At 36.9% G+C, this 16,702-nt stretch overlaps 1 protein-coding gene across 10 annotated transcripts in view; it reads right to left on the bottom strand.

Moving 5' to 3' along the window:
* CSNK1G3 (casein kinase 1 gamma 3) overlaps positions 1–16,702 on the bottom strand; it is a 92,450-nt gene that overhangs the window by 7,006 nt on the left and 68,742 nt on the right. For 7 of the 10 annotated variants that reach the window (XM_075179053.1, XM_075179018.1, XM_075179026.1 and 4 more), the window contains 6 exons: positions 14,985–15,070; positions 13,908–13,992; positions 13,338–13,486; positions 11,804–11,899; positions 6,420–6,515; positions 11–117 (listed from right to left, as the gene is read on the bottom strand). In XM_075179053.1, coding sequence (XP_075035154.1) covers positions 11–117; positions 6,420–6,515; positions 11,804–11,899; positions 13,338–13,486; positions 13,908–13,992; positions 14,985–15,070 — 619 coding nt within the window. The remainder of the gene's footprint in view (positions 1–10; positions 118–6,419; positions 6,516–11,803; positions 11,900–13,337; positions 13,487–13,907; positions 13,993–14,984; positions 15,071–16,702) is intronic. The other 3 variants (XM_075179088.1, XM_075179078.1, XM_075179061.1) reach the window with 2 other exon arrangements.

Raw genomic sequence — 16,702 nt, forward strand, 5'->3', positions numbered from 1 at the left:
TTCAACCTACTTTGTTTCATCTAGGACTTCAACCTCTGCTGGGGCGGTGATTGGTGCATTTGAATGTCCAGCTGTTGGATCGTCTGTGTTCAGCTCCCCGTTTGTCGAACTTACAACCTGTGAAAAGAGATCACATATGTAGTGTTGTGTGGAAAGGATGGACATCCTTCACAATCACAAAAAGGTGTGAGCAGTGAGGCTCCAAAGATTCTGAGAGAGAATGATTATTTCACTGCACTAAAACATGTCATATTTTATTCCATTAAATGTATTTCTTAGATTGATGGGATTCACACACAAACAGAATTCCAAAGCCAAATGTTGCTTTTTGTAGCCTTAAAGCTTTCAAAGTTAATTACCAAGAACACAAAGCAGCAGAACAGATTGTAAGATAGTTTCAGACCAAATCTGTTTCAGCTCAGTCAGTGCATTATCCGTGGTTATGTCAGACAAATACATGTTGTATAATGATTTTTCACTTTTTGTAGATTGCCTACTTCACATGATCATAAAATGAATCAAGATCTATCAGGCACTACAAGCTATCTAAGACACAGTTGTAACATAAAACATAGGTACCGTATATACGAGTATAAGTCGACCCGAATATAAGCCGAGGCACCTAATTTTACCACAAAAAAACTGGGAAAACTTATTGACTCGAGTATAAGCCTAGGGTGGGAAATGCAGCAGCTACTGGTAATTTTTTTAGATTTATTCATTATTATGTTTTTTATTTACATCTGTATATGCATTTTTATTTTACAGATTTTTATATCATGTGCGTTTTTAATTGATTAGCTACTGAATGATTCATGTATTTTTAATCTGACTGGTTCTTTGGACATATGCACCTTTCTTTATTAAAAATTAATCCGTGGTATATTGCTATTTGTACAGATATACTGTTTGGCTTAAGTCGGAGGATAGGTGAACACTTTGAAATAAATACACTGGGCTGATGCAAAACCCAGGCCTTTTGTGGCGCACACTGAATGTGCTTCGAAAGTGACCTCAGCTGACTTTTAATGGATGGTAAAAATATGAATTGTGCTCTGGTTTTGTGCTCCTTCTACAGTGCAGCTGTAATATTGAAATTTCTCCAGGCTGTTATGGAGGTAGAAGCACCAGGTTTAGGCCCCAGTGGCAGGTTAGGTGAAGATTCATTCACATAAAACATTGTTTCCGCAAGTTCTCCTTTAAACAATACTAAAACTAAAGAAAAAAGATGTTCAATGTTGCTATATTAACATATTATACATAGAGAATATTTCTTGGTACACAGTATCAACTCTGTGTTTAAGGAATAATAGTTCTAGAATTTCTTCTAAGCTAAATCTTTTTGGCATGCTATCTGTCCCCTATCTTGCAGAAAGCAGGCATGGAAACAACCAGATTCGGGTGCATATCTAGTAAAAGCAGGACTGATTTTGAACGTGGTCTTGTAGGTGTGACACCCAGCATCAATTTAAAAAAAAAAAAAATACACAGACCATTCAAAGTAAGATATCCTGAATAATAATGTATTAGGAGAACCAGCTAATGCCATATCTGAAATTCACCCCCAAAGAATAGGGAAATGATCACGTTATGTTAATATTGGAGAGGGAGGGAGGGAGAGAGAACGAACTTACCTGGTCTCTGTTCCCTCAGCTCTTAAGTTCCGCAGTGGAACGCATGTGTGTTCCACTGACAGGAAGTTCGGGCATGTGTGCCGAACTTCCTGTCGGTGGAACGCACATGCGTTCCACTGCGGAACTTAAGAGCTGAGGGAACAGAGACCAGGTAAGTTCACCCGTGTACAAGCCGAGGGGGGCTTTTTCAGCATAAAAAAAATATGCTGAAAAACTTGGCTTATACACGAGTATATACGGTATATGTAAATTATCCAGATACTTGGTAATAAAATACAGAGTACAATTATTAAAGCCAAGCTAATGTGTCTCTTTCGTATCCATCCACTACAAATATTAAGCCATTGATGTATAAATTACATTTTTATAGCATTACTAGATTCTACAAAGGCATTGTGAGCTCTAGGAAAGCTTATTGTTTTTGTATGTATACCATAATCCCTGTACCTAATCCCAAAGCACTGCTGGCAATCATAATAAAGTGTGATAAACCTAATGTAACATTTTGGGGTTGTGGTTTACTGGCAGCACATAGGACTGATGTATGTGTGGGCTTAATCGTACCACAAAGGGTCCAGATGTGGCAGAGACAGACAAAATGGGGGTAGACAAAAGCATACCGTAAACTAGATATAATACATGCATCTTTTTTTATCTCAGTATATTACCCAGAAATATAGATACTACCAATGTGCATGCATTTTATGCATTAGAAAAGGGTCTTGCATGCCATTTGGTGCCTGGTATCCTGAAGTTATATTAGGCAGTTTATGGGATAAAACACTCCCTAATGTAAATGGTGTGCTATTTACAAGAATGTATAGGTTTATCGTGAATCACTTATAACTGTTATAAAGCTCCTTTTGTACAAAGATTCAATATTTTAAATTTAGTTGTACTGGATTACTCCTACAGTTTAGTCAATAAAATTATTTTCCAGTGATCCTCAGTTATAAGCCGCTTTCACCTTCAATAAGTTAGAATGATCGACTACAATGAGTTACAGCCCATTATCATAAGTGTACCAATTTTTATAAATGCCACCCATAAAAAAAAAAAAATGATTGTTACTTCTGTAATAAAAAGTCTGCGCAAGGTGTCTCGCGGCAATTCCGTAGGCACCTTGTGCAGATTTTTTCCTTTACAGAAGTAAGGCTCATTTTTGCTCACGCCCCATAGAGGTGCGAGTAAAAATTAGTTACTTAGAAACGGACTCTTTACAATTGAATTCCCTCCGTGGAGTCGAGAGAAGGGCACTTCGTAGCTTAACGCTGCCCAATATGTGTGTGTTGGTTGCAAAAAGAAGTCCATATTGCATTGGCACCCTATCACAGCATGATTTGTCCAGGTACAGATCTGTCCCCATTAGCTGTATGTGCTCCTAACACTAAGGTAAATAAGTTCCCTATTTGTTCATTACGAACACACATTCAGGTGAATAGAGCAATACATCATAACCAAAACTATGACGTGTAGGTGATAAATTAGGTCAATATACTGGTCATGTAAGAGGGAGGAAATAAAAAAACATTATGAAAGGTATATACGCGTGTGTGTGTGTGTGTGTAATATATTATATATATATAAATATATATTTACTTTAAGTAAAACAATGTATTTTACTTTTTGCAACATTTCTATTTACAGTTAATAGTAAAGGTGTTAATTTCCAAGTTATCACTAAACATTTATTTAATCCCAACACAATTGGATAGTTGTTTTAGCAGCATAGTCTGAATTTTATATCCTAGATTGGTAGAAATACAGACTATGAATGGTCACGTCAAAAACAAATATAAATCATCTGGTACTAAATAAAATATATGATTGATGGCAGTAATGAGAAAAGCAAAATCGGAAGTTACTTCAGTCTTTTTTTTTTTTTTAAAAACAAACAGCTACTGACCGTCATTAATGGAAGTTGCTGAAAGCGTAAAAAAGGAAAATTTCTGCACCACTGTTATAGTAAAACCAGATTAACCAAGAAATCTTGTTTGAATGAGAAAACGTATACATTTTGTTATATGTATAATTTTTGTACAAGTTATAGAGCGCAACCAGTATACTTCTCCACTGGCTCCTATATTCTACATCATCTAGCTAACCTATGTAAGATGATGTACACACCAGCGTTTACAAAGCTTTTTTTTGTGTAAAAATGCATATAAACCACATCTATGTACGCATTTACTCCACATTTGATATGCAATTAGGTGCACTCTGTTTTTCATCTCGCTGCATTTGTGACGTGTTCCAAGTAAGACAAATCTAAAATTTCAACTGTGGTTGATGCACATCAGGCATACGGTAATAGAACAAGTTAAACGCACATAATACCTAGTATGAACGGTATAAACTGTCTTATTGCATACAATGATTTTTATTTGAGTTTTCATGTGCTTAACTTGTGTTAGAAATGCATCTTAATTGCAGAATGTTATCACCAGTATGTTCATTGACTAAGATTAAATGAATGTCATAAATAGGCAAAGAAGAGAGTTTGATGTTCTACTTGCATAATAAATTGACAAGATACAAATAGTAAATGTCAAAATATAATACATATGCATACAACAGAACGTTGGAAATATAGTTTTTCATTTAATGTGCTTTAGGGTCTTCTCTTAGTACTGTGCACACAAATGTTAATGCAATCTTTGAGCTTCTTCTTAATCCCACCTCTTTTTACTTTCTGAAAGCTTCCATTTAAATTGTTGTGTTACTGCTCACATGACAGTCATCTAAAGTCTTCCAGTCTAACATTTTCTAATGGTAGCTATTGTCTGAATTAGTCTATTTTTCCTATGTCAAATGCAATGCCTCCCCCACACAAAGAAATATGTTGATGTCTGCTGAAGTAATGACGTTTGTATGGACAGGAAAGGACCAAGAGTATGAATTGCTAGTACAGTCAGCAGAGTTTTTCTACTTTAAAAATATGCTTAATCCTTAAATCCAGAAGGACATAAAAATACACTCTAATCACAAAAATGTGCTAGTAAATAAAGAAATTGTAGTTGTTTACTACACTGCAATTAAACAAAAAAAAAAAAAAAAAAGAATGTTGAGTAACAGGCCGCCCTAGGGCAGCATGCGGCCCTCCAAGCCTTCACCTGCGGCCCCCAGCTCCTTCCTGCTTTGTCAGATTTGTTTGGAATGACTTGTAACACTCGTTTAAAATGCCTGCTGATGTTATTACATAGCCGCCTCTTTCTTTGATTAAATGAATTAGGTTGCCCATCACGAAGATAAGCAGTGAACAGCCACAAAATGTAATGTTTGGACCAATAGAAACAAAACTTGGCTTCTCTGCTTGTAATACAACTACACTCAAAAGGAAGGTCCCAGGCTTCATACATTGCTCACATTTTTTATAAATTTCTCATTTTTTATAACGTTTTATGGCATCAGTTGCTTTTTGGTGATTGTGCCAGGAATAAAAAGAATTTTCATAGACATAAAATACAATATATTTATATTAAAAGTGAAAGGCATCAATTCTACCAATTGTCATTGGCTGCACCATCTCAACAATCTTAAGCTATGTACACTTTGGCAGTAAAATCCTGCATTTAAGATGCATTTTTAAAACACAGGTTAAGGTCGTGTAAACTGATTTGTAAAGGAAAACCATTGTAGTAAGCGAGTCTGTACAGATTTGCTTGTTGCAAGAGTGTAACGTGCATTGCACTTTAATTTATATCTTCTACACATTGTGTTCTATTTCTGTGCGTCGATGTAGTTGCTTCATTTGTAAACACATATGACACACCAAAACGCATATCAAACGCAATTCAATTTAGGACTTTTTTTTTTTTTTTACTTAAAAGTAAAAAATGCATTGCACATGCCAGTATGTACATAGTCTTTTACTGGGAACAGACAAGGAAAGAACGCAATCAATGTGGAGCCAACTGTAGAAGCAGCAGAAAATTTACCGTACTACATGCTTATTAGGCATTATATTTGCCCCAATTACTGTTTCAGAGTAAGCTTACATACCGCTATGTTGATGCATTCTGACATGCAGTGAGTGCACAAATCCTGCATAATCATGAAGTGAATCAAGGATCACGGACCCCTAGTACCACTGCACCACCCAGTTTAAATGGCAAAAGCATGCAAGTCCAATGCACCAAGAACATTATATGTAGTATTTTCAGATGTGTTGCCATGTTATCACAAATGGCACAGGGGCCATAGGGATCCCTATTCTACCCAATGGCAAGCATGTGGATTAGGTGCATCGTAATATGCAAGTTTTCAGTTCCCAAATTAAGAAAAGAACTTCCTGAGAAAACACAGCAAAGTAAGTTACAACAGAACAGTCATTTCTGTGTTAGAATGTCCCAGAAAGTATTTTTAATATAAGCTCAACTAAAAGCCAAGCTGGAAACATGTTTAAAATACTAGTTACACAAATGCAATGGACACTGATATTTCACACAGGTATGGACAGAAAGTATATTCCCTATGGCTTACACACGGTATGATATTAGAACATCACGTGTTCTTTTAAAACTCCATTCTAGATACCAAACTGATACTGTTCAATTTAGTGTAGAAAAAATAAAATAAAAAAAGGTGCAGAAGTGAATTGAAAGCGAACATTTATTCCAAGTGTAGCACCATTTACCTTAACCACAAAATGAACAGCAATGCAATCAGAACACAATAAAAAGCATCACATCAGCTAGAAACAGAAAGCATGCTACGGGAATCTGAGGGGCACGCGGGGGTCACGGGACGCGCAAGTAGTCAGTCATGCAAAGAAGCAGAAAATACCTGTACCGAGCCACCATGTCTGTCAGCTGCTAGGTGAGCTCTTAGGTGATGGGGGTTGGCCTGCTGGGAGTCCCAAGCTGCCCTGTGGTCTGCCGACTGCTCATTATATAATGCATAAAGCATGCATGGAAGAGGAGGGAGAAAAACCCAAAACATATTAAACACCTCATGCGTAATAACATGTGGAATTAAATAAAGACAGCAAGCAAATTATACAAATGTACAGATACAACTACAGCGCACACTACAATTTAAAAGCAAAAAAAAAAAAAGCATGCAAACTAGGCTCTAGGTAAGCAGAAAAGAAACAAATACTTAGTAGATTCTAGTGATGTTAGGCTTTACTTACGGCTATTAGATTGTGGCACAAACGTATTGAAAATATGTACGACTACATTCCAAACGTTTGTGTAATATAGTATGACTATATTAAGAAGCATAGATGCACATTCACATGTTTGACACACCCTCATATATATGTGCATATGAGAACTTCTATAAATATATGGCAATACATGCATATATTTATACTGACAGAAATGTGGTGCTAAATAGAAAACAGGGGAGAATATAGGAAAAAAACATTGCAGTTGCCCCTTTAAAGGATACAATTAAAGGCATATATTATGAAAAAAATGTGATTTAATGGTAAAAGTAATGAATTTCTAAAACATTAGTTTTCAGGAAGAAGCATGACAATTCCTGCCACAAAATGGTGTCTGACTTCAACCCAATCTGTACAATACATATTTCCCGTTTTCAGCTCTGCTGTATTATACGTGTATGTCCTACTACAGATTGCATATACAGCAGGTGAAATAAGTATTGAACACATCAACATTTTTCTCAGTAAATATATATTTAATGTGGCTATAGTAATGAAATTTACACCAAATGTCAGCAACAACCCTTGCAAGTCACACATAAAGAAAGCAAACCATAGATGTCAATAATTAGTTTTGTCAATAACAAGTTTTGTGTAACAATGTGAAATGACAAAGTATTCAACACATGAAGAAAGGGAGATGCAAAAAGGCATGGAAAGCCAAGACACCAGCTGAAATCCATCAGTAATTAGAAAGCAATCCTGCCAGCTGGTTCAGCCACAACTGAAGACCTATAAAAAGGTGCCACGCAAGAAATATCTTATGATGGGTAAAAGCAAAGAGCTCGCTCAAGATCTTCACTACCTTATTGTTGCAAAACATACTGATGGCATTGGTTACAGAAGGATCTCTAAACTGCTGAATGTAACAGTGAGCACTGTTGGGGCCATAATACCGGAAATGGAAAGAATATAATTTCACCATAAAACGGAGGAGTGAAAAAAAAACTATCAGAAGAGTTGTCCAAGAACCAAGGACCACTTGTGGAGAGCTACAGAAAGACCTGGAATTAGCAGGTACAATTGTTGCAAAGAAAACAATACGTAATGCACTCAACAGTCACGGCCTGTATGCACGCTCACCACGCAAGACTCCTTTACTGAAGAAAAACATGTTGAAGCTCGTTTAAAGTTTGCTGCACAACATTTGGACAAGGCTGTGAAATACTGGGAGAATATAGTGTGGTCAGATGAGAGCAAAGTTGAACTCTTTGGATGCCATAATACACACCATGTTTGAAGATAGGAACATTATGGTGTGGGGCTGTTTTTCTGCACACGGTACTGGTATACTGCATATAACTGAAGGAAGGAAAAAATGTACCAAGACATTCTTGATAAAAATCTGCTGCCATCTACCAGGAGGCTGAAGATGAAACGAGGGTGGACATTTCAGCAAGACAATGATCACAAACATACATCCAAGGACATGCTCAATTGGTTTCATAGAAAAAAAATAAAGCTGCTAGAATGGCCCCAGCCAATCACCTGACTTGAATCCAATTGAAAATCTACGGAAAGAAATAAAGATCAGATTTCATAGAAGAAGCTCACAGAACCTTCAAGATTTGAAGACCATTTGCGTTGAAGAATGGGGCAAAAATCACACCTGAGCATTGCATGCGGCTAGTTTCTCCATACAGAATGCGTCTTGAAGCCGTCATTACCAACAAAGGCTTTTGTACAAAGTATGAAATAAATTTCAGGAAGCGTATTTGTGAAGATACGTGGTTCCCAAGTCACTCAGACACGGTATTAGAGGAAAAATAGTAGGATGATTTATTCTGCAGAACAGGATTAAATACAGCACAGCCCCCTTAACGATAGCAGGTCTAACAAGTGAGGAATGCAGTCCCAATAAATCCAGTGAGATATGTACAGCACAACCCCACTAACAAGTTAGGAACTTAGTCCAAATAAATCCAGTGGGATATATTCTATAGCGAATCTCTGGCAGAGCATCACCTCTTGGCCAAAATCAGTCACACACATCCAGCTCCCAGGGTAGCCTCTTTTATCACCTCCTAATCCCACCTTTCGATCTGCCTGTCCAGGGGAGCTGCAAAAGGTCTCGATTGGTGGGCTGCTCACACTATCCAGCCCACTCCCCTACCTCCCCAGATGTCTTCCCTCAGGTGACCCCTGCTGGGACAGGCTCCTGGCAGCCTGTAGAGCTCACTAGTGGACAATAGGGAGCAAACAGAAACAACAATGGTAGCTTAATTCACTTAACTCCTGAGTGTTCCCTGTGGAGGTGGAATTTAACCCCTGAAGTACTTTACCATGGAGATGTTACATTTCTATACAATAACCTTTATATTGAGATAGTGTTCTGATTACAAACCAAATTTAAGTCACACCTTATAACAATGCACATTTGAGACAAATGGTAATTAATTACCTTAGCTAACACAAGCAAAATTACTTATGCTGTCCTGTTATTTTACACAATATGGCAATATTCTTTCTATTTCTAATACATACAATATTGCAGATAATAGCAAGGGCAAAATGTACCTAATAACACCAATGCTTTGTGTATATACTTAGACTTGGCCAAGGATTAAAAAGTACATTAAACTGTGAGAAACGGGTGAAGAATAAAAAGTTCTTAGTCCAGTAGCGCCCCATTCCCTCACAGTGTTCAATACGTTTTCCCTGTGTCATTTCACATTATTACACAAAACTTAAATTATAGACATCTATGGCTTGATTTCTTTGCATGTGTGGACTGCAAGGGTTGTTGCTGACATTTGGTGTAAATTTAATTACAATAGCCACATTAAATATGTATTTACTGAGAAAAAGGTTGATGGGTTTGATACTTATTTCACCCATTGTATGTATCTACTATCTTTCCTGTATCGTGTAACTCCTTTCTTCTGAACCCAATATGCAGAGTTGCCTTCTCCCCCAACCATATTACCACACTGAGTAATTAGATGTCAGTCCCAGCACTGATTGAGATGCCTAGGTGAAGCCAGACTGTGGCGCACATCAGATCCTGCTTTGTGGATGACGGAATTACTCACTGGTAAACAAACCACATGAGAAAAGGGAACAAGATGGAAGACTAATTATATAGCTTGGGGAATATATTTTGAAAAGAACATAAAAGAACATAAAATCGGGATAGACATGTCCTTTAACTTAATTTTTAGAGGGTCACACTAAATTTGTACTCTTAATATAAAGCAACAAATCACACTTAAATCACTTTTCCCTGTGGCTCTATAAGCATTCCTCATCATCTTACTGCATTGTTTGATACATAACCAATTCAATGCATATTTAGCTCAAATAATAAATACCAAAGTAGAATTTAGGGTGTACAATTTTCAAGGGAACCCACCCCTCTTGACTTGGTGCTATGGCTTCTTTAAATTGGAATTTAAATGAAATATATATTTGATTTGATGGTGAAAAGCCTCACTTCTATAATAAAACAGATTTCATAAGTAGATAAAGGTCATATCTGACAAGTCAGAAAACCATTAGCAAAAACGTATCAAAATAAAGCATTCTATCACAGAAACAACCTGTCCGAAAAGACTCAATGAAACAGCTACACCCCCATGAGGCAGCATGAAACATTTATAAATGAATAAAAGAAATACAAAACTCCTCTCAACACAAGTTTGACGCATAATGTTAAACACTTTTTTCTGAAAGTAATCTTGGGGGCGAATTGTTTTGTTAAGCATGTTTGGCATAAATTTGTTCCACATAGTATAAATGCTGGAAAAAGCCTTAAAACCACTCCGTAATGACACATTTTCAAGCTAAAGGTTTTGAACCAATTCATTTGGAAGTCACTATGGCATATAGGTCATATAAATTGGTCCATATTCTTCAGTCTTCAAATAAATACCTGCAGACCAGTAGAGAACAACAACAACTTTTACAGCTCTACTATAGAATAATTATCTCCCATTACATTGCATATTTGAAACAATTATCTTATACTATTTTTAAAAATTCACAATACATTTTTAGAGCGGTCTGAGCATGTGCTGCTCAGCGCCATTATTTTACTTCCTAATTTCTCTGGAAACTTATCTAAAGCTTTCTACATTCAAATCTTTCTAGTGTGGTGGGGCAAAAACCATGAAGGAGAACGAGAGTCAATGACTAGACACAGATTATAAACTATAGCAAAGAGATGGGGGAGAAACACCTAGACTGAGCAAGCACAACACAAAGGTTCTGGAGCATATTGAAAATAAATGTGCTAAAAAAATAAAATAAAAAAGGGCCTATATAGCCCAAAGCTACACTTCTTACTATGGTGATTAATTTGTTTTAATAAGGGTAAATATGACTGGACACACTATACAGGCATCAATCCCATTTACACAAGAACCCGTTACAATGTTCATATATTTAGATTGTATATGAGAAAGGTCTGAACAAGCCATCTAGAAGCCTGTAGGTCGGTGTCACTCGTGTTTCAGAGCATGTTTTTCCAGCCAATGGAATATGTAACCTCATGTAAAAGCCATCGAGCATTTCCCATTGTTGACCAAGCCGCTTTTGAAGAACGCAGCAGAAACATGCATTGCTCAGAATGGTAAGTGTCAGCCTAATTTATCATGTGTAACCACTTGGCATGAGTGGTATTACTAGCATGTGAGAAAGATGGGCAGTTGGGTAGAGCAATACAATCACAGGCTTCTGCCTTATCTCTCCCAATGCACCACTCATCTAAGTACCAACAGTCACAATCCATTTACAAGTACAAATGTTAGAATGCATAGAAGTAAATTACAAAACTAAATTACAAAACTAAACACAAAAGTGTAAACTTTGATAAAAATAAAACTCAAAGCTCAATGTAAAATATTAGAAAGTGGTGTAAAATGCATCTAAATACATATATGTCAGCAGGTCTAGAGTGTTATTTGTATTACCATACAACTTAGAATTGTTATTAAGTTATGGTGTCTAATGACATTAAGATTACCATAGGAACAGTGAGGCAATGGCTTTCAACATTTACCTGATTTTTGGCTTGTTGCATCTTATCTCTATGTTGATGTGCTTCTCTGTTTGATGAAAGAGCTGGATCGGCATGAATAGAGCCAACTGGTGTGGGCTAATGTTAAAGAAACAAAAGTTTACAGAAGCAAAGACCATGAGAACAATCTAACAAACCTACTGAACCACCAGGAGAAAAAAAATGGTTTGCATACAGTTATGGGAACTAATAACTGGAATGAATTGGGGTTTTCCAGGGTTTTTTTTCTGTCATTTGTAATGTCTAAACTAAAATTACAGTTCATTTACTATGCATGTAATTTCACCACACTGACCCTGCCATTCCCCATCTCATTACATTGCCTAATATTGCTTCTCAAATGTTTCATGTCTAAGATTATCTGTGGAAAAAACAAAAACAAATAAATGCTGCTTCTCTTTCTGGATTTTAGAACTTTCTTGATAATGGGTTCACAAAATAACAGATCCCACACCTGTATATTAAACTAGCACTGCAAAACTCCATTTACATTTGTGGCATCTTATAGAAGGAAACTTGGTAACTAATTCAAAGTAAAAAAAATACAGGTTGCCCAGTGACTCAGTCCAAGGTAGCCCACTATGGGACTGGCCCGGGCGCAGATGACCCCAGCCGAGCCTGCCCCTGCTAGCAGTTCAGTCTGTGCTGATGATTTCAAAAGGTATTCTAAGAGGACACGTAAGGACCCTCTACATAATGCACACTAATATTGACATAATCACATAAGTGACCTTACTACTTAACCCCCCACAGCAAAAGCAATATACCTCAGATATAGACATGAAAAGAGGAGACACATGAGCATCATTGAGGCCTTATACTTTTATAGCACAAATTAATCCAAATTGCAAATATATTTCCAAGTGGTATCTTTGGTCTCTCTTTTTATGACCAGCACTGTAATGTAGGAGAATGTAAAGTGCATAATAAGCAGCTGTAGTAACCACCCTAACACGCGTTAACACACCACCACATTATATGCGTCTGCAGGCTTCAGTATTAGTTTGAATCGGTCTTGGTGTTGGGAGTCAGCATTGAAACAAAAGGTTTCAGTTCTGAATTGATGATTAATTTTAAGCTTTGCGCACCCGAATGTCTATCGGTCTTCATTCCATATTCATTACTTTGACAGGTGAATGGACGGGAGACAGATTCCCAGCATTGTGCTCTATGGAGAGATCCAGATATCGCACACAAGGCCAATTTACCTAAGTGGATAACTTATTTAAGAACAGGTATGGGGAATAGTGAAAAATCCTCGACCCTGTTCTGTTGCCTTCTTTGGGGAATTATGTGCATTGTATGTTTCTCCAAAGATCAGTGCTGTATGAATGAGCATCTTTCCCCCTCTGCTCACCTGTCACAACAGAGGTAAAACAGAGTAAATGATGCTTGTCGGGAGGACGAGACCGTAGTTGGAAAAAAATACTAAAACACTTTTACGCCAATTATTTAAACCTTACTTAGCTAAGGGCAATAAATACAGAAAATATAAATTTTGAATTATAGCGCTTACCAGCTGCTTTCCAATCCAATCATATTCATAGTCAAACATATATCCCTTTCGATCAAACAAGTCTGTAAATAGTTTTCGTAAGTAGTCATAATCTGGTTTTTCAAAAAAATCTAGCCTTCTCACATAGCGCAAGTATGTGGCCATCTCTTCTACAATACAAACAAAATAAAAAAAGAGGGCAGAAGTGAAACAATTTAAATAAAGACATGTTATTTTAACTCTTTAAAAAGTTCATAATTTGTGTCTGTCTATAGCATCCCTGTTTGTGATCTAGGTTCCAGGTGTTAGAAAAGGGATACATTATTAGCAAATTCACTCTTATTTTGTTGGCAAGTTAGAAAGCATGAAAATGTTATCAGTTACTGCAAAACTGCCATTTAGAGCCAAAACAGATAGAACAGATTGCATGCTCCCCAGGTAGCCTCCATTTACATGCTTAATGAAAACAAAAAAGTGAATGTAAATGAGCCTGTAATGATTATTAAACAAACAGTGTTCATTCATCTGCAGCTGCTCTTCATATAAAGATGCACTTTCTAAAGAACTGGACAATAAAAAAGCAGTTTTTACCTGGGAAGTTCTCACAAAGTACTTCAATTGGGGTCGCTCGTTTTGTATCTCCAATTTTCTGATACCTCTCTTTTAATGTGTCAGCCTACACACATACAAAAAAAAACAAAAACAGAATATTACATTTGACAGTAATCTTGCATCTGTGTTATCAAAGTATTTTTTTAAAATATCTGAAAACGCCTTTCTGACAGTGACAAGATACCAGTAAGGGATTAAGTCTCTGCTGACTTTAGTTATCAACATCAAATGCCATAGATGAAATATTTTAAGATGGGACCTTTAAAAGCTGGCAATTCGATTTTTGATTAAAAGAAATTGTAAAAAAAAAAAAAAAGTCTAATACATGCGGGTGAAAAATGGTCAAAAGCACTTCAAATTTACCAAACAAATCATTCCATAGAGATTCATCATGTTGGATAACGGTCATAGGCAAACATTGGATTGGCATGTTTTAAATTCAAACGGAACAAAAAGAAATTGCATTTACATGGTAATTCTTTAGATGTCATTTCTATATCCACATGCGTTTTAGGCATATAAAGGCTAGAGCAGAGATAATTCCCACTTTAAGACCCAACTTTCACTGTTGCCAGGGCTCATCACTGGAAGACACAAATTTCTGCTCAGCACTAGTTGTGCTTCACACACAGCCTCACTTAAACAAAAGAATTTCTAAGCCACTTCCTATGCGTCATAAAGCAATAAGTCACTTCCATTCAGAACTGACTTTGCTCTTACTGGTCTTCACAGGAGCAGTCTGTCTGAAGGTACAAGTTCTGCCTCAGCAACAGCAAGTGTCATGCTCTAATTAAATGTGACTGAAATGGCTGCCATGTAAATGGCCTTTCCCAGATCTCCTGAATATCACGGCCTTAGCTGTATGTTGCCCATAGAGAGTAGCTTAGAAAGCAGACAAAAAAGAATTATACAAGAGATAAATATTTTAGCGTTTGAGCCATTAGCCAATTACTAAAATACAAATTAGAGATAAGAATCTAGAATGAAAGTGCCAAGAAGATTTCTATTTAGAGGTTTCTTTGCAAAAAAAAAAAAAAAGCCAAAAACACACTTTACCTTTAGTCCTTGCCAGGGTAGGCTTCCTCGTAGAAAATACATAAACATATGCCCTAATGCTTCTAAGTCATCTCTTCTACTTTGCTCTAAAAAATAAATAAAAAAGTTATTTTGGTCAGAAAAAGTTCTTTCCCAGTAGAGCTCATCAAATCATAGCAAATACGTTAATGAAAATTAAGTTACCTAATGGACACAAACATCAAAAGTATTGTGTGGCTTAATGGTTAGCACTTCTACATCACAGCACTGGGGTCATGAGTTCAATTCCCAACCATTGCCTTATCTGTGTGTATGTTCTCCCAGTGTTTGCGTGGGTTTCCTCCCAGTTCTAATGGACATAGTAAAATTTATGTTTTTAACATGGCAATGGCCGAACCCGCCGCCTGGATTACATTATACATGCGGCGTGTCCGACCATTGCCACTTAAAAACCGGCAATTTCACTCTTCCCGTTAGAGCGCACGTCATTTCTTTCAGGAGGCATTTCAGATAGTCGCGTTTTACATGCGACTGTAATTAAGCGTGGGGGAAACACTGCATGTCTGTTATATGGCAAGTCTATATTTGGTGCTTGCCGGCCTTATAGTCATCACTATTTTTACGTCATCACTATTTTTACGTCGCTCTAAGGTGTGTCGGCATTCTGGCAGGCGGAAAAAAAAACTACAACACCCGGTACTAAATACCCACTGATTTATATCATTCGGGACTGAGTCAGCAACACAAAAGTCTTATCTAGTGCTTGTTAGTAATGACACCTTTTATTTCTGAAAGATAGTGCTGGGACAATAGCAGAAATAACAATGAATAATGTCTCTGCAATCACAGCTGAAGGTTATTACCTAGTTTCGATAAAAATCTGGGAAACTTAATTAATTTTATTAAATAGTATATCACACTTGGAAACACTATCAAAGTGTTTTTAGGTGCCTCCTGTTTTTATGAATGACTGAACAGGTGAACATAAAAGTGTATAGTATTTATAGCTGGACAAACCATAGTGCCACGGTGGCTACAGGATAATTGTCTGGCATCAGTCGTTTTGGGGCCAACACGCTGTCATAATGAGGACAATCAACCAATATCACTTGCAATATCATGGTGTAATGCAGCCAGCTTTAGAAATCCTGGTGGTGGCTGGAGCTTGTTCTCCCTTTGTATGCTCTACTCTCCAACCAGAATCTCTCCACCTGCACTTGTAGCACTACCATGGTTGATCTGTGGTCTACTATATTTCACACATTCGGAGTGCTGGCATTCCATGCATGGTTGGGGTGGAAAGTAAATTTATAGGCACATGGCTCAGTTTATACTGGTAAAATTTGCCCATATAATATATAATTGACCAAAGATATATTGGTCATTGGTATGATCTACTTTTGCATGCTGTGCAAAGGGTGGATTTTGCTCACCGGACAACATTTCACATTGCAAAACTTTTGACTAACATTTGGCCCTAACTCAACTTTTAAGAGTAGAGTAATTTGCCCAGGCTTGATGAAGATCTATGTTATATCTAGTAGTGAAGAAGTAGATTTGTGTGGAAAAAATACTGCTGGTGCCCAAAATTAGTGCTAGACACAGTGTTTTTTGTTCTTTTTACCCATCATGTCAAAAATTGCAAAGGACAGAACATTGCAGACAGAATATGTTGTCAATTCAATTAAAGAAATTACGGATTAGGCAGACATACAGCCAAATGTTTTTCCCACACAACA

This window comes from Mixophyes fleayi, chromosome 1 (assembly GCF_038048845.1).
Source record: "Mixophyes fleayi isolate aMixFle1 chromosome 1, aMixFle1.hap1, whole genome shotgun sequence".
NCBI classification, from domain to species: Eukaryota; Metazoa; Chordata; class Amphibia; order Anura; family Limnodynastidae; genus Mixophyes; species Mixophyes fleayi.